The sequence below is a fragment of the Eulemur rufifrons genome, chromosome 7 (genome assembly GCF_041146395.1).
Source record: "Eulemur rufifrons isolate Redbay chromosome 7, OSU_ERuf_1, whole genome shotgun sequence".
Classification (NCBI taxonomy): domain Eukaryota; kingdom Metazoa; phylum Chordata; class Mammalia; order Primates; family Lemuridae; genus Eulemur; species Eulemur rufifrons.
Genome location: NC_090989.1, coordinates 201071786 through 201090836, shown reverse-complemented (window position 1 = coordinate 201090836; position 19051 = coordinate 201071786). Strand labels below are relative to the sequence as shown.

Below are 19051 nucleotides of genomic sequence, written 5' to 3'. Positions count from 1 at the left end.
CATTAGTCCCACTGTCTATAGTTTAAGATTATCAGGGATGGGGAGGGTAGGAGTTATTTAGAGAGGAATTATTGACATGGTGAAGGAAGTCTTACTTTTTTTGTTTTGGTATTTTTTTTAAGTTGTAATTTGAGATGGGGTCTTCCTTATGTTGCCCAGGCTGGTCTTGAACTCCTGGCCTCAAGCTGTCCTCCCACCTCAGCCTCCCAAAGTGCTGACATGTGCCACCACTCCCAGCCAGTTTTACCTTTTGACAGAAGAATCTCACGCACATAAATGATATGTGCTCCTATTCTAGTATGATACTGTCTACTTGTATTAGTATCTTATGAGTGCTATAACAAGTCACCATAAATTTGATGACTTAAAAACTGGAAAAATTCATTTCCTTACAGTCCTGGAGACTAGAAATCCAAAGTGAGGGTTATTGGAAGGGCCGTATTCCCTTTGGAGGTTCAGAGAAACAAATCCAGTTTGTGCCTCTCTTCCCAGCATCTAGTGGCTGCCACCAGTCCTTCGTTTTCCTTCACTTGAAGTCAGGTCACTCCCACCTCTGCCTCTGTCTTCACATAGCCTCCTCTTTTCCGTTTGTCTTTGTGTCTCTTATAAGGACACTTGTGATAGCATTTAGAGCCTACTTGGATAATCCTGGATGATCTTCTCATCCCAGGGCCCTTAACTTAATTACTCTGTAAGACCCTTTATCCAAATAAGATAGCCTTCACAGTTTCAGGAAATACGACATTGACGTGTCTTTTGGGGGGCAACTATTCAACCCACATACCTAGTGTGATAGGAGCTTCTATTTCCTACAGATGTGGAGTCAGTTTGGTAAATATAGCAAATATATGGAGAAACCAGCAACTGTTTGGTTTACATCCTTCATTTTCCTACTGTTAATAGCAAATAAAATCACTAAAGGCAATGTGGTATCCTGAATTGGATCCTGAAACAAAAAAGACATTTGTGGAGAAACTGGTGAAATCAGAGTAAAGTCTGAGTTTAGTTAGTGATAATGTACCAGTGTTAATCTTTTAGTTGTGACATTTGTATCATAGTTACATAGGATATTTACGTTGGGGAAACTAGGTGAAGGTTATTTATAAACTCTACTATTTTTGCAACTTTCTGTAAATCTAAAATTGTTCCAAAGTTAAAGGTTTCTTTTAAAAAGAATCACATTTTAGAACAAAATAAAAGTAATATTAATATTCCCTTCGATGTAGAATTTTTGTACATTATTTCAGGTAATCCATGTTGAACATGATAAATAGAGAGTATTTTGTAAAATATATTGGATTTTTAAAAATTTGTAATTAGTTATCTATTGCTACATAACAAATTACCCAAACTTAGTATCTTAAAACCAAAACATTTATGTCAAGGTTTGTATGGGTCAAGAATTTGGAAGGCACTTCACTGGGTGGCTCTGGCCAGGTTCTCTTGTGAGGTTGCAGTCAAATTGCCTGGGATTTCAGTCTCCAAAGGCCTGACTGGGCCTGTATGATCTGCTTTCAGTATGGCTCACTCACATTGCTATTGACGGGAGGCCCCAGTTTTGCACCTCATGGGCCTCTCCATTAGGCTGCTTAAGTGCTCTAATCTTTGGCAGCCAGCTTCCCTCAGAATAAGTGATCCAAAAGAAAGAGAAGAAGGAAGCCACAGTATATTTTATGACCTAGTCTTAGAAGTCATACTCTGACACATCCACCTTATTTAATTTTCTTGAAACAAGTCACTTTTAGTGCAATCCACACTTTGATACGGGTAGTTAAGCACCACGTCTTGAAGGAAGAAGTATCAAAGTATTTGTGGATGTATTTTTAAACCACCATCTGACTTCTGGCCACAAAATGTTTATATTCCTACCACATGCAGGGTATGCTCACCCACTCTCTGGAATCTTCAGAAGTCTCATCCTGTTTCAACATGAACTCGAAATCTAGGATGTTATCTTCCAAATCAGATCTAGGTACAGATGAGGCTTATCTGTTATTCCTTGAGTGCATTTCTGTTTGATAAGACCTGTGAACTAAAAAGGTAAATTATCTGCCCTTCCTCTAATATACAGTGGTAAAACAGGCATAGATTAACCACTGTTTAATGAGAGAAACAGGCACAAAAGGGTCATTTGTCCATAGTAGGTTTGAAATCTAGACAGGCAAATGTTAGAAATTCTTTGATTAGAACCGAGGGCCTAGGAATAATTCTCCCTGACTGTTGACTCTACCTTCTGGGTCATCCTTTTTCATGAATGGTAGGATGTTTACAGCTGAGTAATTTTCTCAGCCTGCTTTGTATTTGTATTAATTTGAGAGTCCAAAAGCCTCTTCATTTTTGAATGTTTCTATACCTATCTATCTAGCCTGGTGGTATTTCTGCTAATATAATTCTCTTAAAATTTTTGTGCATTGTCTTTGAATCTTCTCATGGTTCACTGCATTAGGCAAAAGTCACACAAATCATTTTGAGATAAGTTTTTTTTTTTTTTTTTTTTTAACCTTAGGCTTCTGCCAAAACTGCTGAGAAGTTTAACTTCTATTGAAGCCCTATTGTTGGAACCGTTGAAAATCCTTAGCTCTGTTTAGGGTCTTAACAAAGAATTTTGTTTTATTTTTAGACCCAGGTCTATAGATTTTTCTGTGAAGGTCCAGACAGCAAATGTGTTAGAATTTGCAGGCCAGTCTCTGCTGTGATGACTCCACTCTACCTTTATAGCAGAAAAGCAGCCATATACAATGTAACAATTGAGCAAGGCTGTGTTCTGATAAAACTATTAATGAACACTGATATTTGTGTTTCATATAATTTTAGCATGTCATGAAATCATTTTTATTTTCCCCTCAATCATTTCAAAATATAAAAAAACAGTCTTAACTTGCAGTTCAGACATAAATAGGCAGCAGCCTAGACTTGGCCCATGGACTATAGTTTGCCAACTGCTGCTTTAGACCAAATTTTTCTGAGAGTGTCATAGATTTGATTTTTGCTTAGAAGCCATTTCTTGAATTTCATGTCATGTGCCTTCTGGTGATTAGGAATCTTCAAAACCATGAAGTCTTACCACCCTTTTTTAAAAATAAATTCCTTCCTTTAGTTTCATTCTCTTCTCACATTTTACTATAAGCAGTAAGAAGAAACCAGAAATTACATTCAATACTTTCCTGAACATCTTAGCTAGATCACCCAGTTAATTAAGTACATTTTCTATTTTCCGTGTTAATATGGATGACAGTGTTGCTAGACTTTTTGCCACTGCAGATCTGGCAAGGATCTCCTTTCCTCTAGTTTCTGATAGCATTTACCTTACTTTTCTACAATTCCTTACCTGCAACCTCCTCAAAGGCCATATGCTTTCTACTAACAGTTTTTTCAAGGCCCTTCTGGCTTTGGCTGTAACCCTAGTCTCTAAAGTCACATCTGCCTTATTCTGTTCATTAAAAGAGGTCATTAAGTCCAGTCCATGCTCAAGGGATGGGGCAATTAACTTCCACCTCTTTAAAGAAGAAGTATCAAAGAGTTTTTGGACAAATTTTAAAGCTACCACTTGGTAATTCAATGACAATCACTTGGGACTGTCTACCATTGTTTATAGAGCTTGGTTTCATAAGGAGCATATGTACCTGAAAACCTGGCTGTATTGGTTTATTTAATGAAGTATTAAAAGTTTCTCTCTTCGAGATGGTCTCCACCATTAAGATGGTTATTTAGGATATCCCATTCTCTTTTTATTTTAGGTAATACATTACAAACTGTAGCTTGATCTTAATGCAAAAGGGATTTTAAGCTGGGTTTGGTGGCTGGAGCCTACAATCCCAGATACTCAGGAGGCTGAGATGAGAGGATAAGGCCAAGGGTTCAAGCCCAGTTTGGGCAACATAGCAAGACTCCATCTCTAAAAACAATTTTAAGAATTAGCTGGCCAGGCACAGTGGCCCATGCCTGTAATCCTAGCACTCTGGGAGGCCGAGGTGGGAGGATTGTTTGAGCTCAGGAGTTCAAGACCAGCCTGAGCAAGAGTGAGACCCCATTTCTACTAAAAATAGAAAGAAATATGCTGGACAACTAAAAATATATGGAAAAAATTAGCCGGGCATGGTGGCACATGCCTGTAGTCCCACCTACTCGGGAGGCTGAGGCAGGAGGATCGCTTGAGCCCAGGAGTTTGAGGTTGCTGTGAGCTAGGGTGACGCCATGGCACTCTAGCCCAGGGTAACAGAGCAAGACTCTGTCTCAAAAAAAAAAAAAGAATTAGCTGAGTGTGGTGACATGCACCTATAGTCCCAGCTACTCTCGAGGCTGAGGTGAGAGGATCACTTGAGCCCAGGAATTCAAAGCTGCAATGAACTATGATCACACCACTACACTCCAGCAGCCTGGGCAACAGAGCGGCTATTTTAGAGACAGAGACCCCTCGCATAAAAAAAAAAAAAAAAAAAAAGGAAAAGGATTTTAATCTTTTATTAGTTAAAAGCTAAAAACTCAATATTGGAAACTGCCAGGTAACCTTCTGTCTAAGAACAGATTTATGGTAACATAAAAATTTCCTTTCAAAAGAGACTATACTTAGCACATTTATAATTCATTTCTAAAACTGAATTATAATTCAGTTTATAAAAGGAATAATAATTTCAGTTTATAAGAGGAATTATACATCAGTTTGGTAAAATTCACAGAATTTTAGAACTTAAAATGATCTTAGGAGTCATCTGGTTTAACATGTTCATTTTGGATATGAGGAAACTGAGGCTCATTGAGGCTAAGTGATTACTTATAGCTAATAGTTCAGGTGTAATTTTTGAAATGTAGTTCAGAGGATAAGAGATAGGAGGAGAATATAATTCCTGTTTAATGTTTGCAGCTGATTGAGATTTGTGTTAAAAAAAATCTTATTGGTCAAGATTTTGCTTTTATTATTAGAGTTTTATATATGGAACTTCTTGGTTGTTGAAAGGATAGAATTAAAATTATCTAAGGTTTTTTTTCCTTTCCTGATTTCTGGAAATTTTCTCTAACTTGTTTCTTTGTGATGTACATGTCTATACACGTCATGGCAGTAAAGCAAAACGAAAGAAGAAAAGGGAGGAAGCTGAGAAAGTACCTAAGGTGTCTAAAGAAATATATTACAACATTGCTACGGATTTTAAAGAAATATTCCAAATGGCAAAAGATAGCAGTGAAAAGGAAGAAGACACACCGTGGAACGAGGACTGTGGTGGAGAGAAACCTGAAGAAATCCAGGACCCTGCAACTCTGAGGAGTGGGGCTGAGCAGCCCGGCGGGTTCACGTTCTCCTTTTTTGGTTCAGACACTGAAGACATAAAGGAAGGTACTTTTCTTTTTTCCTTCACTTATTCATTTTAGGCAGTTTGAATTCAATTGAGTCTGCATGAAGTGTAACAGATCTAACTGTTACACTTAGCTGATTAAAGTATTCTTTCTTCTACATAGAAAAACGATTTGAGATTCAGTGTTACATGACCATAGCCGTGATGTGCCTGAAGCTGTGAAAGAAACAATTTTTGCATTTAAGGGAGCAAACTTCTAGCTAGCTGCCATATGAAGGGAAGACAGAGAATAATGTACAACATCCTTCTAAGTAAAAAGTCATGAAAAAGTAGAGTAAGTCATATGTTTAAATAGTTTCATATCTTAAATTCAGTTAGAGATGCCATGACTTATGGAATACTACTGCTATATATGATAGGAGAAAAGAAGAAATAAGTAATCTCCTTGGCTTTATACAAATATGCCATGTCATCAGTATGCCAGTTATTTCAAAGTTTATCCCTGGAGATGTGCCAGTACCTAGTGAAAAGTATGAACACCAGTACCTATTAATACAATTTTGCATTCTATTTCAGGGGGTTTACCTCTGAAGGCCAACACCTGTTCCCTAGGAAGCTATTCTCCACGCAGTGTTCAAGATATTCATGCAGCTTTCTGGGAGTTCACTATAAAAAGCAGGATATACCCGTTCAGAAGAACATACACACCTAACTACAGTGATTCTGCTTTAAAGATGAGCAGTTAAAATAGCACATGTGTGTAGCAGATAAATATTAAATTCCTGTTCTGTGGTACTCTAAAAGGAAGTACAACAATCTAGTCGTTTTTCAAAAATTGTTGCAAATAAGACACAATGTATCATGTGCTCTGCTTACTTCATTTTCTTGTCTGTGTAGAACTATTCAGTAGAGTTGGCATGATGTGAATATTAACTATAATTCTTCTGATTTTGAGGCTCAATTGTGAGAAACTGACCTTGAAATGAGTCCTAAAGACAGCAGCAACCTGAAAGATGTTTTATGAGTATTTAGGAAATTTTGGAGACTTGTGAGGTGATTGTCTAGATCTTATAGCAGTAGCTTTTTCAGCAGTTCTAGAAAGAGGTTTTGGGAATTGAAAATGTAAACATATGTTCCTTTTCTCATTTATAAATAAGCAAATAAGACACCACATATCATGTGCTTTGCTTACTTGATTTTCTTGTCTGTATAAACTGTTCAGTAGAGAGGGAAATCTGCTTTCACTGTATTGTGTTATATTTTAGGCTTCTTAAGCAAGCACAGATGCCATGCTTATTTTATCTGTTCTTTTTTTAAATCATATTATTCATTTATAAATTCAAAAACATTTAGTTTTTATACCTTTTTATAATATTACTATAGTCCTCATCAGATCATTCTAGCAATGCCAAAATTATGATAGTAGCTTCTCTCAATTTTTTCAAAATAGATACTACCTATTTTAAACTAATGGTTAATTATATTAGAAATTTAGAGACATATGTGCATGATAAAAGTAATCAAATGAGTGTGTTCAGAAATAATTTGTTGTTCAGTGACAATCCCATCATCTTGTGTCATTATAATGATATAGAGACCTATAGAGTTGAGACAGTGAAACCTGGGAAGATTAGCTGGCAAGAAGACCCTCGTTGCCAAGATAGCAGTTCAGGAGAGGAAGATATTACTGAAGAAACAGATCACAGAAAGCCTATCCCAGAGTAAGCAATTTGTTTCTTTGCAGGTTCATATTTGTAAAATCTGAGTTAGACATGCTTTAGAAGTATTTTAGAAGTATTTCTCTTCACAAAACAATTTTCTTTTCTCATTTCCTTTAGAGAGTTCTCTAGCCTTTTTATCATGGGGAGCTTGTTTCCTTTTTCTTGAGATTTGGGTAGCACTAGGTGGAAGATATGATGTGCATAGGGAAGGAAGCCTGACAATGAAGTTCCTAGTCTGGGAACAGGATGCTGCAGATGGTGGGGTGCCTTCCCATAGGGAACAGTGGCAAATGGGGTAGCAATTGTAGGAGTGAGAGTATCAACAACCAGTATAGGGAAGATAGTTTGTACTTAAACAAGTCTTCATTGTCAAAGCTTCAGATAGAAGAATGTTGAATGGAGAGAAGATAGGGTCATTTTTAACTCAGGGCAAGATAAGCAAAACACAAGGCAGATATATTTCAGGAATAGTTTATTTTTAATGTAAATATTTCTTCTTAAATATTGAAATTAAGTACCTACTATCTGTCTATTTCTCTCTCCCCCTTCTACCCTTTTCCTTCTTTTTTCAGAGAAGCATCAGTACCTGAGAAAGAGACCACTAGATTTTTCTTTTTTTCTAAGAATGATGAAAGACTTCATGGTAAGTCCATTTTTTCATGAAATGGTAATAGAACAGGTAATAGTACAGCTGTTATCATTGTACATTCTGATATAATAACTCACATCCAGAACTTCTGACTCTTTGTAATATCATGTGGTTTAGCCCCCTCTGTTGAGGCTGATGCATGTTAACTTATAAAGCTCTCAAAGGTTGAACGCTCCCTACTCACCATGTTCCCTGCTTATTCCTTATCACCAACAAGGGCTTGTTTTATTCCAGGGACTTTCTTAGATGTTAGACATACAAAATCCCTAAGTTTTTAATATTGTAAAAGTCCACATGAAAATTCTGAGGCTGTTGTTGAACTCATTTCTTTTTCCTTTTTTTTTTGAGACAGGGTCTTGCTCTATTTCCTGGGCGAGAGTGCAGTGGTGTCATCAAACAATGCAACCTCACACTCCTGTCCTTGAGTGAGCCTCCTGCCTCAGCCTTCCAAGTAGCTGGGACTACAGGCTCATACCACCATACCCAGCTAATTTTTTCTGTTTTTTATAGAGATGGAGTCTCGCTCTTGCTCAGGCTGGTCTGGAACTCTGGCCTCAAGCAATCCTCACACTTAGGCCTCCCAAAGGTTACCAAAGTGTTAGGATTACAGGCGTGAGCCACTGTGCCCAGCCTCTTTCTTTTTTTTTTTTTAAGTAATGGGTCTTGCTTTGTTGCCCAGGTTGGAGTAAAGTGGCATGATCATAGCTCACTATAGGCTGGAACTCCTGGTCTCAAATCATCCTTCTGCCTCAGCCTCCCAAGTAGCTGGGACTATAGGCTCACACCACCACACCTAGCAATTTATTTATTTATTTATTTATTTTTTAGAGACTGGGTCTTGCTATGTTGCCCAGGTCTGGAACTCCTGGCCTCAAGCGATCCTCCTACCTTGATCTCCCAAAGTGCTAGGATTATAGGCATGAGCCACCACACCCAGCTAAACTCCTCATTTCTTAAAGCCTAGCATGAACAGTAACAAAGTTACAAAATAGTAAATGATAGATAAACAGTAAAATCCTAGCAATACTACATGTTTCATTTTGTAAAATAACACTTTTTTTTTTAATTTCATCTTATTGTTATGGGGGATACAGAATTGCAGGTTACATACGTTGCCCATGTACCTTCCTCCTTTCTCCTTTCCCCCCAAGTCAAAGCTCAAAAGTGGTAGAAATTGAACAGAAAATGGTTTTAACTAGAATTGGATAATGCCAATGCTAGAATATAGCCCATTTTAGTAGTAATTTGCTGCCTCATCTTTCTTGTTTTGCCCTATTAGGTTCTGACTTATTCTGGAGAGGAGTTGGAGGTAAAATTAGCAAGAATTCTTGGGAGGCCAGAACAACCAACCTGCGTATGGTGAGTAATTGTTTCTTCATATTGATTGTTTCCTAAAATAGATATGGCATCATCTTTGTGTTGGTATTTCCTTGGTGTAAGAATAAAAGAAATAAGCTATGAAAATTTAGACAGAAAGGATGACAACTGAGAATATGATTTAAACTCTCAGAATTACAGTGCTGGAAGGGAACTTAGAGGTTGTTTGATTCAACCCATGAATGGTACAGGTGAGGAAACTGCAGACTAGCTGGATTGAGTGACTGGTCCTAGAGTCAGGCTCATTAAGTAACAGGAAATCATGAGAATTTTAAAGACTGAATCGTAGCTACCAGTATAAACAATGCCAAAAGTTTGAATATTCCTTGTTCATTTCAAAAAAACATTTCCAAAATGGGTTTCCACATTCCTGACAATGAGAACAACCTAAATTTTACTTTATACTTACTGAACATCTTGAAAACTATTTGTATTTATTGTTAACAAAGGCTTTCAATTTTATGATTTTCTAGGATTGTCGGAAGAAACACAAAGATGCCAAAAGAAAAATGAAACCAAAGTAATAAATGTCAGCATTGGTGTTGATCCTGAATGTGGACAAGGCTCATGTAAGGAAATTGATCCAGAAAATAGGTTTTAGCTGACAAAGAAGAAATTTCAGAGTAAAGGAACAGTCAAAATCTGTCTGATAGAATATATTCTGGTTGCCATCTTTTTCTATGGAATTCCTCTGTATTTCTTCCTAAGTAATTACTTCAAAAAATTAAACTGAACTTTTTAAAAATGAAGCACAAAGATAGTCCCCCAGAATACTTCTTTATTTTTTTTTTATATTTTTTTTTTTTTTTTGAGACAGAGTCTCACTCTGTTGCCCAGGCTAGAGTGAGTGCCGTGGCGTCAGCCTAGCTCACAGCAACCTCAAACTCCTGAGCTCAGGTGATCCTCCTGTCTCAGCCTCCCGAGTAGCTGGGACTACAGGCATGCGCCACCATGCCCGGCTAATTTTTTCTATATATATTTTTTAGCTGTCCATATAATGTCTTTCTATTTTTAGTAGAGATGGGGTCTCGCTCTTGCTCAGGCTGGTCTCGAACTCCTGAGCTCAAACGATCCGCCCACCTCGGCCTCCCAGAGTGCTGGGATTACAGGCTTGAGCCACCGCGCCCAGCCCAGAATACTTCTTGTATATAATCTCCTTGCCCTCCATCCTCAATAACTAATGAACAACTTCTGATACAAGGTTTGCATGAAGCCTTTTTTAATAAATTGGTCAAAGCACTTAATGTTTTCCAAGTTAGGCTTCGTGTAAACTATAGTTTATTTGGAATATTTATTTCTGATTTTGTCAAATATACCTTACCTCCAGCAACATAATGGAGGCAGGTCCAGGAATCCCAAAATTCTAGTTAGACTGGAGGCTTTTGAAAAATACGAAGTATCTAAAAGATACGTAGTTACAATTAGGAGTCAGGACCCTCGGTCCAGATAGAAAACAGATTTAATATTTCATTAAATAAACCAACCTTGCTTTTGGACTCAAGACAGATGTGTCTCCTATGAAAATGGGCTCTATGTGAAATAATGTTACATGGACGGTTCCAGGGACTATCATTGAACCATGATATATCTAAAATTACCTTAGTATTTATTGATTTACATCTTGCTTGAATATAAATTCTATGAGTGTTGGGATCTCGTCTGGTTTGTTAACCATTTTTTCCCCACTGCCTAGAACTGTGCCTAGCAAATGGTGAGTGCTCTGTATGTTTTTTTAAAATAAATAGAGTCCAAGGAACTAAGTAGCTTAAAGAGTTATTCCGATTCCTGTGTTTCTAAGACTTTAGACTTCAATGAAAGTGGAAACAACTACTCAGCAGGATAAATAATTCAAATATTCTACCTTCTCTTGATGTAGATCACATTTATACTTTTTTAACTATTGCTGCATAGTAATCCATCCCTGTAACAATCATTTACTTTGCAGTTTGGTCAGGACTCACTGGGGACTGCTCATCTCTGCTCCATGTCGTGTCATTGGGGTAGTTTGGGGAGAGCTAGAGAATCTACTTCTAAGGTGGCCTGCTCACTCAGTGCTAGTCCATCAGCTTCCTTAAAGCATGGCAGCTTGGCTCTAGGGGCACATGTTCCCAGAGGCAGAAAGTAAATGCTGCCAGTCTCTTAAGGCCTGGACCAGAAACAGTCTCAGAATCACTTCCACTGTCCAAAAACCCTCTGTTCTGATCTCATCTGGGCTCTCTGGACAAGTGATAGAAATAAACTGAACAGCCACGGGTGGCAGCTCACACCTGTAGTCCTAGCTACTCGGGAGGCTGAGGCAGGAAGATTGCTTGAGCCCAGAAGTTCAAGGCTGCAGTGAGCTATGATGATGCCACTGCACTCCAGCCTGAGCAACAAAGCAAGACCCTGTCTCTAAAGGATACCACAAACAAAAAAAAGGGGGAGGGGGGGAGAAAGAAACTGAACAAAGTGGCAACTTGATAAATAGTAAAGTTATAGAAGCATTAAGAGTTACCACTTTGATGGAGGACATTTAGGGCCTAGACCATAAATAATGTTGAATACATGCTAAACTGACTATCAACACATTCTTAAACTAAGGAAATGCTTTCTACCTGTTCTAGGCCAGATCAATCTTTTTCTGTCCTTCTAAAGGATAAAATAGACAGTTATAGAACTTTTCTCAATTTGTCAAGGCCTAAAATTTCCTTCAGAGGCTCTGGTACCAAAGCCTGAGGTCTACTGCCCTTTGTGTGGCTCCAGACTTCCTTTTATTATTAACCAGATCTGGAAAGTACCAGGCAGATATATACCAATGATAATAAGTAAATATGCAGGCTGGGTGCTATGGCTCAAACCTGTAATCCCAGCACTGTGAGAGGCCAAGGCAAGAAGATCACTTGAGGCCAAGACTTCCATACCAGCCTGGGCAACACAGCAAGACTCTATCTCTAAAAAAATAAAAAAAATAAAAAATTTAAAAATTAACTGGGTGGGCTGGGCATGGTGGCTCACGCCTGTAATCCTAGCACTCTGGGAAGCCGAGGCGGGAGGATCACTCATGGTCAGGAGTTCCAGGCCAGCCTGAGCAAGAGCGAGACCCCGTCTCTACTAAAAATAGAAAGAAATGATCTGGACAGCTAAAAATATATATAGAAAAAAATTAGCTGGGCATGGTGGCACATGCCTGTAGTCCCAGCTACTCGGGGGCTGAGGCAGAAGGATTGCTTAAACCCAGGAGTCTGAGGTTGCTGTGAGCTTGATGCCATGGCACTTTAGCCCAGGCAACAGAGCGAGACTCTGTCTCAAAAAAAAAATAAATAAATAACTGGGTGTGTTGGCCTGTGCCTATAGTCCTAGCTTCTTGGGAGGCTGAGTAAGGAGGATTGCTTGAGCCCAGCAATTCAAGGTTACAGTGGAGCTATGATTGCACCACTGCATTCCAGCCTGGGCAACAGAGTGAGATCCTGTCTCTAAAAAAATAAAATAAATTTAAAAAAATTTGTTTTTCATTACAGGAAACATTTTAAACAAAATACAATAACAATTTTAAACTTGGTTGACAGGCCCACCCTTCCCTTTTGTTATATCACTCCATATGGCCATTTACGGCAGAAGCAGCCTTGGGATTAGCTGCTCACGGCCCCACGGTATAATTCAGTAAGCTGCTGCTTGGAAAGTTTGTTTGGTGATACAAATTTTAGGTATGATTGACACGTGGTGAAATGAACAGATCCTAAGTGTCCAGTTAGATTAACACTGACAAACCTAAGATGAAGACTATGGGCCTCGCCGCACCCCCGGCCCCAGGGGCGCCGCTTCCCAGTCCGCCACCATTCACCCAGACGTCTCCCCATCGCGACTTAAGATCTCAGCCTGCCTGAGGGTATCAGATCCCAAGATCTCAGCCTGCCAGAGGGTATCAGATCCCAGCAGCGCGCGAAACCTAACCCCACCTCCAGGTCAGCGCTGCGGGTTATCCTGTTCCGAGCACGCTTGCCTCTCACCCTCAGGGCCGGTGGGCGTGGCCAGGGACCCGTGAAGCCAATCGGCACCCGGCTTGTTTGCGTGTGTCAGGTGGCGCTCTCTGATTGGCTGGTGCGAAGCGGGCCCTTCCCTTTTGCCCCGCATTATCTGGTGGTTGCATCACCTCGGCGGCACGCCGGCCTGCTGTTTAGACGCTGGGTTTCCCCTATGCTAGCTGGCTCGCGGGGCTGTCCAGGTACGTCGGGCCTCTCAGGTACGCCTTTTCCTGCCTACTGGGTCCTGCCCGCGGAGGTCTTTCGGGTGCACCAGGTCCTGCCGCCAGGCCCCTCAGTTGCGCTGCGTCCTGCCCGCCGAGGCGAAAGTCGGCGCACGCGTTACAACCCTGTGACAGTAGCGCACGATTTAAAATATTTAAAAAATTTAAAAATGTGTTTCTTCAGGGCTTGCCATGCATTAGTTGCGTGTATATTTCCAAGGAGGACGATTGGGAGGCGGTCTAAGGTGGCGCTACAGAACTCAGAACTGGGTATGAATTTTGGCCTGACTCCTTGGGCCAAGGACTACAATCCTCGGAAGTTCCTGTGGTGCACACTGGGAACAGGGTAGTTCTTGAACCGTTGGATGGTTGTGAGAATTCAGGGTGATAAGAGCACACCGGAGAAGTTCAGAAGGTGGGCGAGATTACTGCGAAATCTAGGTATTCATAAGAATAAATCAAGGCATGGTTCCCAGTCCCAGGCTTCCCCTTCTTGTGCCCGGTTCTCGTGAACGTGCATTAATTGCTCGGGACCTGGGGTCAGAAAGGTGTAAGTGCGGCGTTCGGGTACTGAGCTCACTTGGAGACTGATAATGCAGGAACCAAGCGCAGGCCTCGCTAGCAGCACAGAGGAGGAAGACTGCTTTTCAGTGGAATTTGGAGGTGAGACAAGGAGGCGGCTTGTCAGGAGCTGCCACTGGGCTTTGGGCCTTGAAGATGAGTAGGAATTGGGGGTAAGAGGAAGAGAGGCCAGGGGACTATACGTAGACTGCTGCAGGATTTGAAAGTATTGGTGTTGGTTCAGGAGATGAGAAGTCGCTGTCACTGCAGCTTAGGATATATGTGAAGAATAAATGGGAGATGACTCTTAGTTTCCAGCCTTAGGAGTTTATGTTTGCCTTTTTGAATGAGGTTTTGTTTGAAATGAGTAAAAACCTTTTGAAAATGATGTATTACACACAATATGAATCGGTGTAACTGACTTTTTTCTTTCTCAGTAGATACAGGTAATTTTTTTTTATATGTACCAATTAATTTTAATGACTGCATGATACTCATTTTATTGATGCACCATAATTTACTTTATTCAACATGGATATTTAAATTCTTTTTGGTTATTTGCCTGTAGAAACAATGCTTTAGTGAATTCTTAGTATACCAATTTTGCACATTTGCATGAGTATGTCTATGGAGTGTATGTTAATAGGATGTGACTAAATTGAGGAAAGGCTTGAGATGGACCCACCCTGAGGTTAAATTTGATTTAATAAAACAGTCTGTGAAGACCTGGGAATGAAAAAGGGAGAACGGAGAAATAGACTTAGAGGTAGGATCCACGTGTCTTGATGATTAATTGGATATGTATATTATCTGGGTAGTATCAAGGATGATTCAGAAACATCATGCCTAGGTAATGGGAAGAATATTGGAACCACTAGTACATTAGAGTTAAAAGGGGAAGCAATTATGGTCACAATTATGAAATTTTAAACAAGACGTGGTTTCAGTGTGCTTTTCTAAAATATATTGAGATAAACACAAGTGAAGGTCAAGGAAAGTACTCTAGAAATTGCTAAACAGGAAGTTGAGGGTAAGGTAGACTGAAGGAGTTCTGGAATAAGGAAGAGTGGAGGGCCTGGACTATAGTAAGAGGGAAGCAGAAGAGATAACATCTCTGTGCACAACCTGGCACACCCCATCCCTGCCCTATGGTTGCTGGTTGCTGTTGTGCAGGTACAGCTATCCAGTGGATACATTGGGCTATAGTAATCCTGTGATTTATGCATGGGGGCTGTTTCTCCTCAGCAGCTGCCATAGCCCGGTCACAGGTACATGGTTCTTCCTGAAATAGTCAATGTGTACTGGGTCTTTTTGCTTGTCATTATACTTCAGTGATTCTTAATCTTTGGGGAGTAAATACTTCCTAGAAAATTCAGCAAATGATATGAGCCCTCTTACTAGGAAGCTTACATCTTATTTTCTCAAAAAAGAAAAAAGGTTCAGATAGATATCCTTGAATAATTGTCAGAACAATGCAAAAGTGATAATGCTCGAACTTTGATGTGAATGCTAATCTCGTAAGGATATTGTTAACATGCAGTTTAGATCTGAGGTAGGGTTGGTTGGGGAATCTGCATCTCTCATAAGCTCCCATAGACACGGCCATCATAGGAGTAACCTTGAAGAAGAGATCAGATGTGACGAATGTGTTGATATCTGAAGTTCTATTAATCTTCTGATACAATCTCCTAAGTTTCAGTTGGCTTCTGATAACATAGCCAATGAACCTTAATAAATCAAAAAAATATACAGATTTACACTTCTTTCTGTTGTTGAAAGGCTGGAGGTTGTGATGAGAGTTGAAGATCTAAAACACCTTACAAATTCTGTTTAATGCCACTTAATGGTACACTCTGATCAGAAATAGCTGTTTCAGTTAGTTAAGCAGCCAAACTCTTCTTGCTTTTTTTTTTTTTTTTTTTTTGTATACTCAGAGGGAGGCCAGCAAAGTGGCTCACGCCAATAATCCTAACAACTTGGAAGGCTGAGGCAGGATGATTGCTTGAGCTCTAGAGTTATGATTATGTCACTGCACTCCAGCCGGGCTGGTAGAGTGAGACCCCAACTCTAAACAAAACAAAACTCAGAGGCATTCTTGCATCTGAAAAGTTAATGAACAAAAGGAAATACTACTTGTCACGGACTTTTTCTTTGATGACTTGAATGGATTGCTGTGCTTAGACTATAATGCTTTCAGTGCTTTCTGCATTGATTGAGGTATGTAGGTGTCTTCTACTCAATTACCTCAGACTGTTAAGGTTCTTGAGTACTTAAGGTTTTTCTGTCTTCTCTGTTCTCTCATTATCAGCAATCCTGTCCCATTCTAATCTGCTGTTGGCTTGGAAATCTGGTCACCAACCTTATTACCTAAAAATAAATAGATTTTGAGAAGGAAGGGGCTCAAGGATGCTCACTAGATAATTAAGTCACAGATTGATCAAGTGTCTCTGCTTTAGTTTATTAGCAAAACTTTTAAAATTTTTAAAAAGGCACTATAAGACTTCTCTTACTAGGGACTTAACCATATAGGTATAAGGCTTGTCCTGTATACAAATCATGAATAAGCAATAAAAGGGGTAAAATGGAAAGTTGGAATAAACTATATTCGAACGTGAGATTCTCATCTGTTTAGCTTTAAGATTTTTTTTTTTTTTTTTTTGATACAGAGTCTCACTCTGTTGCCCGGGCTAGAGTGCCATGGCGTCAGCCTAGATCACAGCAACCTCAAACTCCTGGGCTCAAGCGATCCTACTGCCTCAGCCTCCCGAGTAGCTGGGACTATAGGCATGTGCCACCATGCCGGGCTAATTTTTCTATATATTTTTACTTGTCCGGTTAATTTCTTTCTATCTTTTAGTAGAGACGGGGTCTCACTCTTGCTCAGGCTGTTTTTAAGTTTCATTTTCCTCAAAGAGAAAAATCAGGTTATTTCAAGATAAGTGCTTTCTATGTTGTGAGTATAGGTAAGAAATTCTTAGCTACTTTGAGAATTTTTTTGGATTATTAATGAGTTTTTTGCACCATCAGAATATGTAAGATTTTCTTGTTTAATTTTAGAAATATTGTCTACCATTACTGAATATTATACTGTAATTGGAAAATAATACTGAAGAATGTGATTTGGACACAATTTTGCATATACAAAAATAACTCAAAATGATTGATGGCCTAAATAGAACCTAAAAATCTGCAACCTTATATAGGTAATGGTTCATTAGATATGACACCAAAAGCTCAAGCAGCAAAACAAAGCACAGGTAAATTGGGCATCACTAAAATTAAAAATTTTTGTGCTTCAGAGAAAGCTATCAAGAAAAAAAGACAACCCACATATCAGGGGAAGCTTTTTACAAATAATATATCTGATAAGGGGTTCGTATCCAGAATATATAAATAACTCTTAAAACTCAACCATAAAAAGACAGCACAGTTGGAAAATGGGCAAAGGATGAGTAAACATTTGTCCAAAGAAGATACATAAATGACCAATAAGCACATGGAAGGATACTCAACATCATAAATCATTAGGGAAATGCAAATCAAAACCACAATGAGATACTACTTCCCACCTTTTAGGATGTCCATAATCCAAAGGAGGACAATAAGGAGTATTGGGGAGGTTATCGATAAGTTGGAATCCTCATTCACTGCTGGGGGAATGTAAAATGGTACAGTCACTTTGAAAAACATTTTGGCAGTTTCTCAAGAAGTTAAATACTGAGTTACCATATGATCCAGAAATTCTACTCCCAGCTGTATATCCAAGAGAAATGAAAATAAAGATCTGCAGAAAAACTTGTTCATGAATGTTCATAGCAGCATTATTCACAATGGCCAAAAAGTAGAAACAGTCCAAGTCTCCATGAACTGATGAATGGATAAACAAAATGTAGCATATTCCTTAATGGAATACTATTCAGCCATAAAAAGTAATGAACTATGGCCGGGCGCGGTGGCTCATGCCTGTAATCCTAGCACTCTGGGAGGCCTAGGTGGGCGGATCGTTTGAGCTCAGGAGTTCGAGACCAGCCTGAGCAAGAGCGAGACCCCATCTCTACTAAAAATAGAAAGAAATTATATGGACAGCTAAAAAATATATATATGTATGTATATAGAAAAAATTAGCCGGGCATGGTGGTGCATGCCTGTAGTCCCAGCTATTCGGGAGGCTGAGACAGGAGGATCGCTTGAGCTCAGGAGTTTGAGGTTGCTGTGAGCTAGGCTGACGCCACGGCACTCACTCTAGCCTGGGCAACAGAGTGAGACTCTGTCTCAAAAAAAAAAAAAAAAAAGTAATGAACTATGAATAAATGTTACAACACGAATGAACCTTGAAAACATTATGCTATGGAAAGAAACCAGACAAAATAGGCCACATGTATATGATTCATATAAATTTTTTTCATTTATGAAATGTCCAGAATAGGCAAATTTTTAGGGGCAGAAAGAATATTAGTGGTTGCCAGGGGCTGGGAGAGGAGAGAGTGAGGAGTTACTGCTAATAGTTACGGGGATTCTGTATGGGAATGAAAAAATGGTGAAATTGGGGGTGATAGCCCTACGTCGTAAATATACTGAAATCCACTGAATTGTACACTTTGTACTTTATGGTGTATGAATTTTACCTCAGTAAAGCTATAATTTTTAAAAAGTATGATGGATAGTGATATGTGCACCCATTTTAATAATGCAGTAAGTACTCTGTCGTTCCTAGGTTTCTCTTTTGACAATAATAAATTTAATTTCTTTTGCAGCAACAAAATGGTTCAACAAGTTCCAGAAAACATCAATTTTCCTGCTGAAGAAGAGAAAATCCTGCAGTTTTGGTCCAAATCTAATTGTTTTCAGGAATGCTTAAAGCAATCAAAACATAGGCCAAAGTATGTAAATTTCTTTTCGTAAGGGTAGAGTCCTTAAGAATAGTCATTTCTTAGACTGAGTTCCATTAAAACAGAAACTCTTTCTTCATCTTTATATTCCCAGAATCTCCCAGCTCTCTATATAGTGGATAGTCAGTAGTATATATACATTGAATGAATGAGTTCTTAATTATTAGGGTAAATTCAGTTTCTTTAAGGAGTCATCTGAGCAATATGTATATATTACTCTGTTTCTTTCCACCTTTATCCTCATCACCATCCCCATTTAGGCACTTATACCTAAGTATAAACCTATAGAACGCTACTATGGTGCTACCTTCCTCTAGTCCCCATTCACCTAAAAGACTAGTCCT

At 39.1% G+C, this 19051-nt stretch overlaps 2 protein-coding genes and 1 non-coding gene across 11 annotated transcripts in view; all 3 read left to right on the top strand.

Moving 5' to 3' along the window:
* The window catches only part of NOL8 (nucleolar protein 8), a 28471-nt gene extending 18844 nt beyond the window's left edge, over positions 1-9627 (top strand). The window contains exons 14-18 of the mRNA XM_069474014.1: positions 5058-5329; positions 6883-7009; positions 7582-7652; positions 8938-9017; positions 9509-9627. Coding sequence (XP_069330115.1) covers positions 5058-5329; positions 6883-7009; positions 7582-7652; positions 8938-9017; positions 9509-9559 — 601 coding nt within the window. The 3' untranslated portion in view covers positions 9560-9627. The remainder of the gene's footprint in view (positions 1-5057; positions 5330-6882; positions 7010-7581; positions 7653-8937; positions 9018-9508) is intronic.
* Positions 9628-13170: 3543 nt separating this feature from the next.
* Positions 13171-19051, top strand: part of IARS1 (isoleucyl-tRNA synthetase 1) — a 75012-nt gene continuing 69131 nt past the window's right edge. For 4 of the 9 annotated variants that reach the window (XM_069476272.1, XM_069476270.1, XM_069476267.1 and 1 more), the window contains exons 1-2: positions 14126-14169; positions 18573-18698. In XM_069476272.1, coding sequence (XP_069332373.1) covers positions 14165-14169; positions 18573-18698 — 131 coding nt within the window. In that variant the 5' untranslated portion in view covers positions 14126-14164. Of the gene's footprint in view, positions 13255-14125; positions 14170-16706; positions 16782-18572; positions 18699-19051 lie in introns of those variants that run through there. The other 5 variants (XM_069476271.1, XM_069476268.1, XM_069476269.1 and 2 more) reach the window with 4 other exon arrangements.
* On the top strand, positions 14962-15094 carry LOC138388647 (small nucleolar RNA SNORA84). Its single transcript, XR_011234174.1, has one exon. It is a non-coding gene; the product is annotated as a small nucleolar RNA SNORA84 (small nucleolar RNA).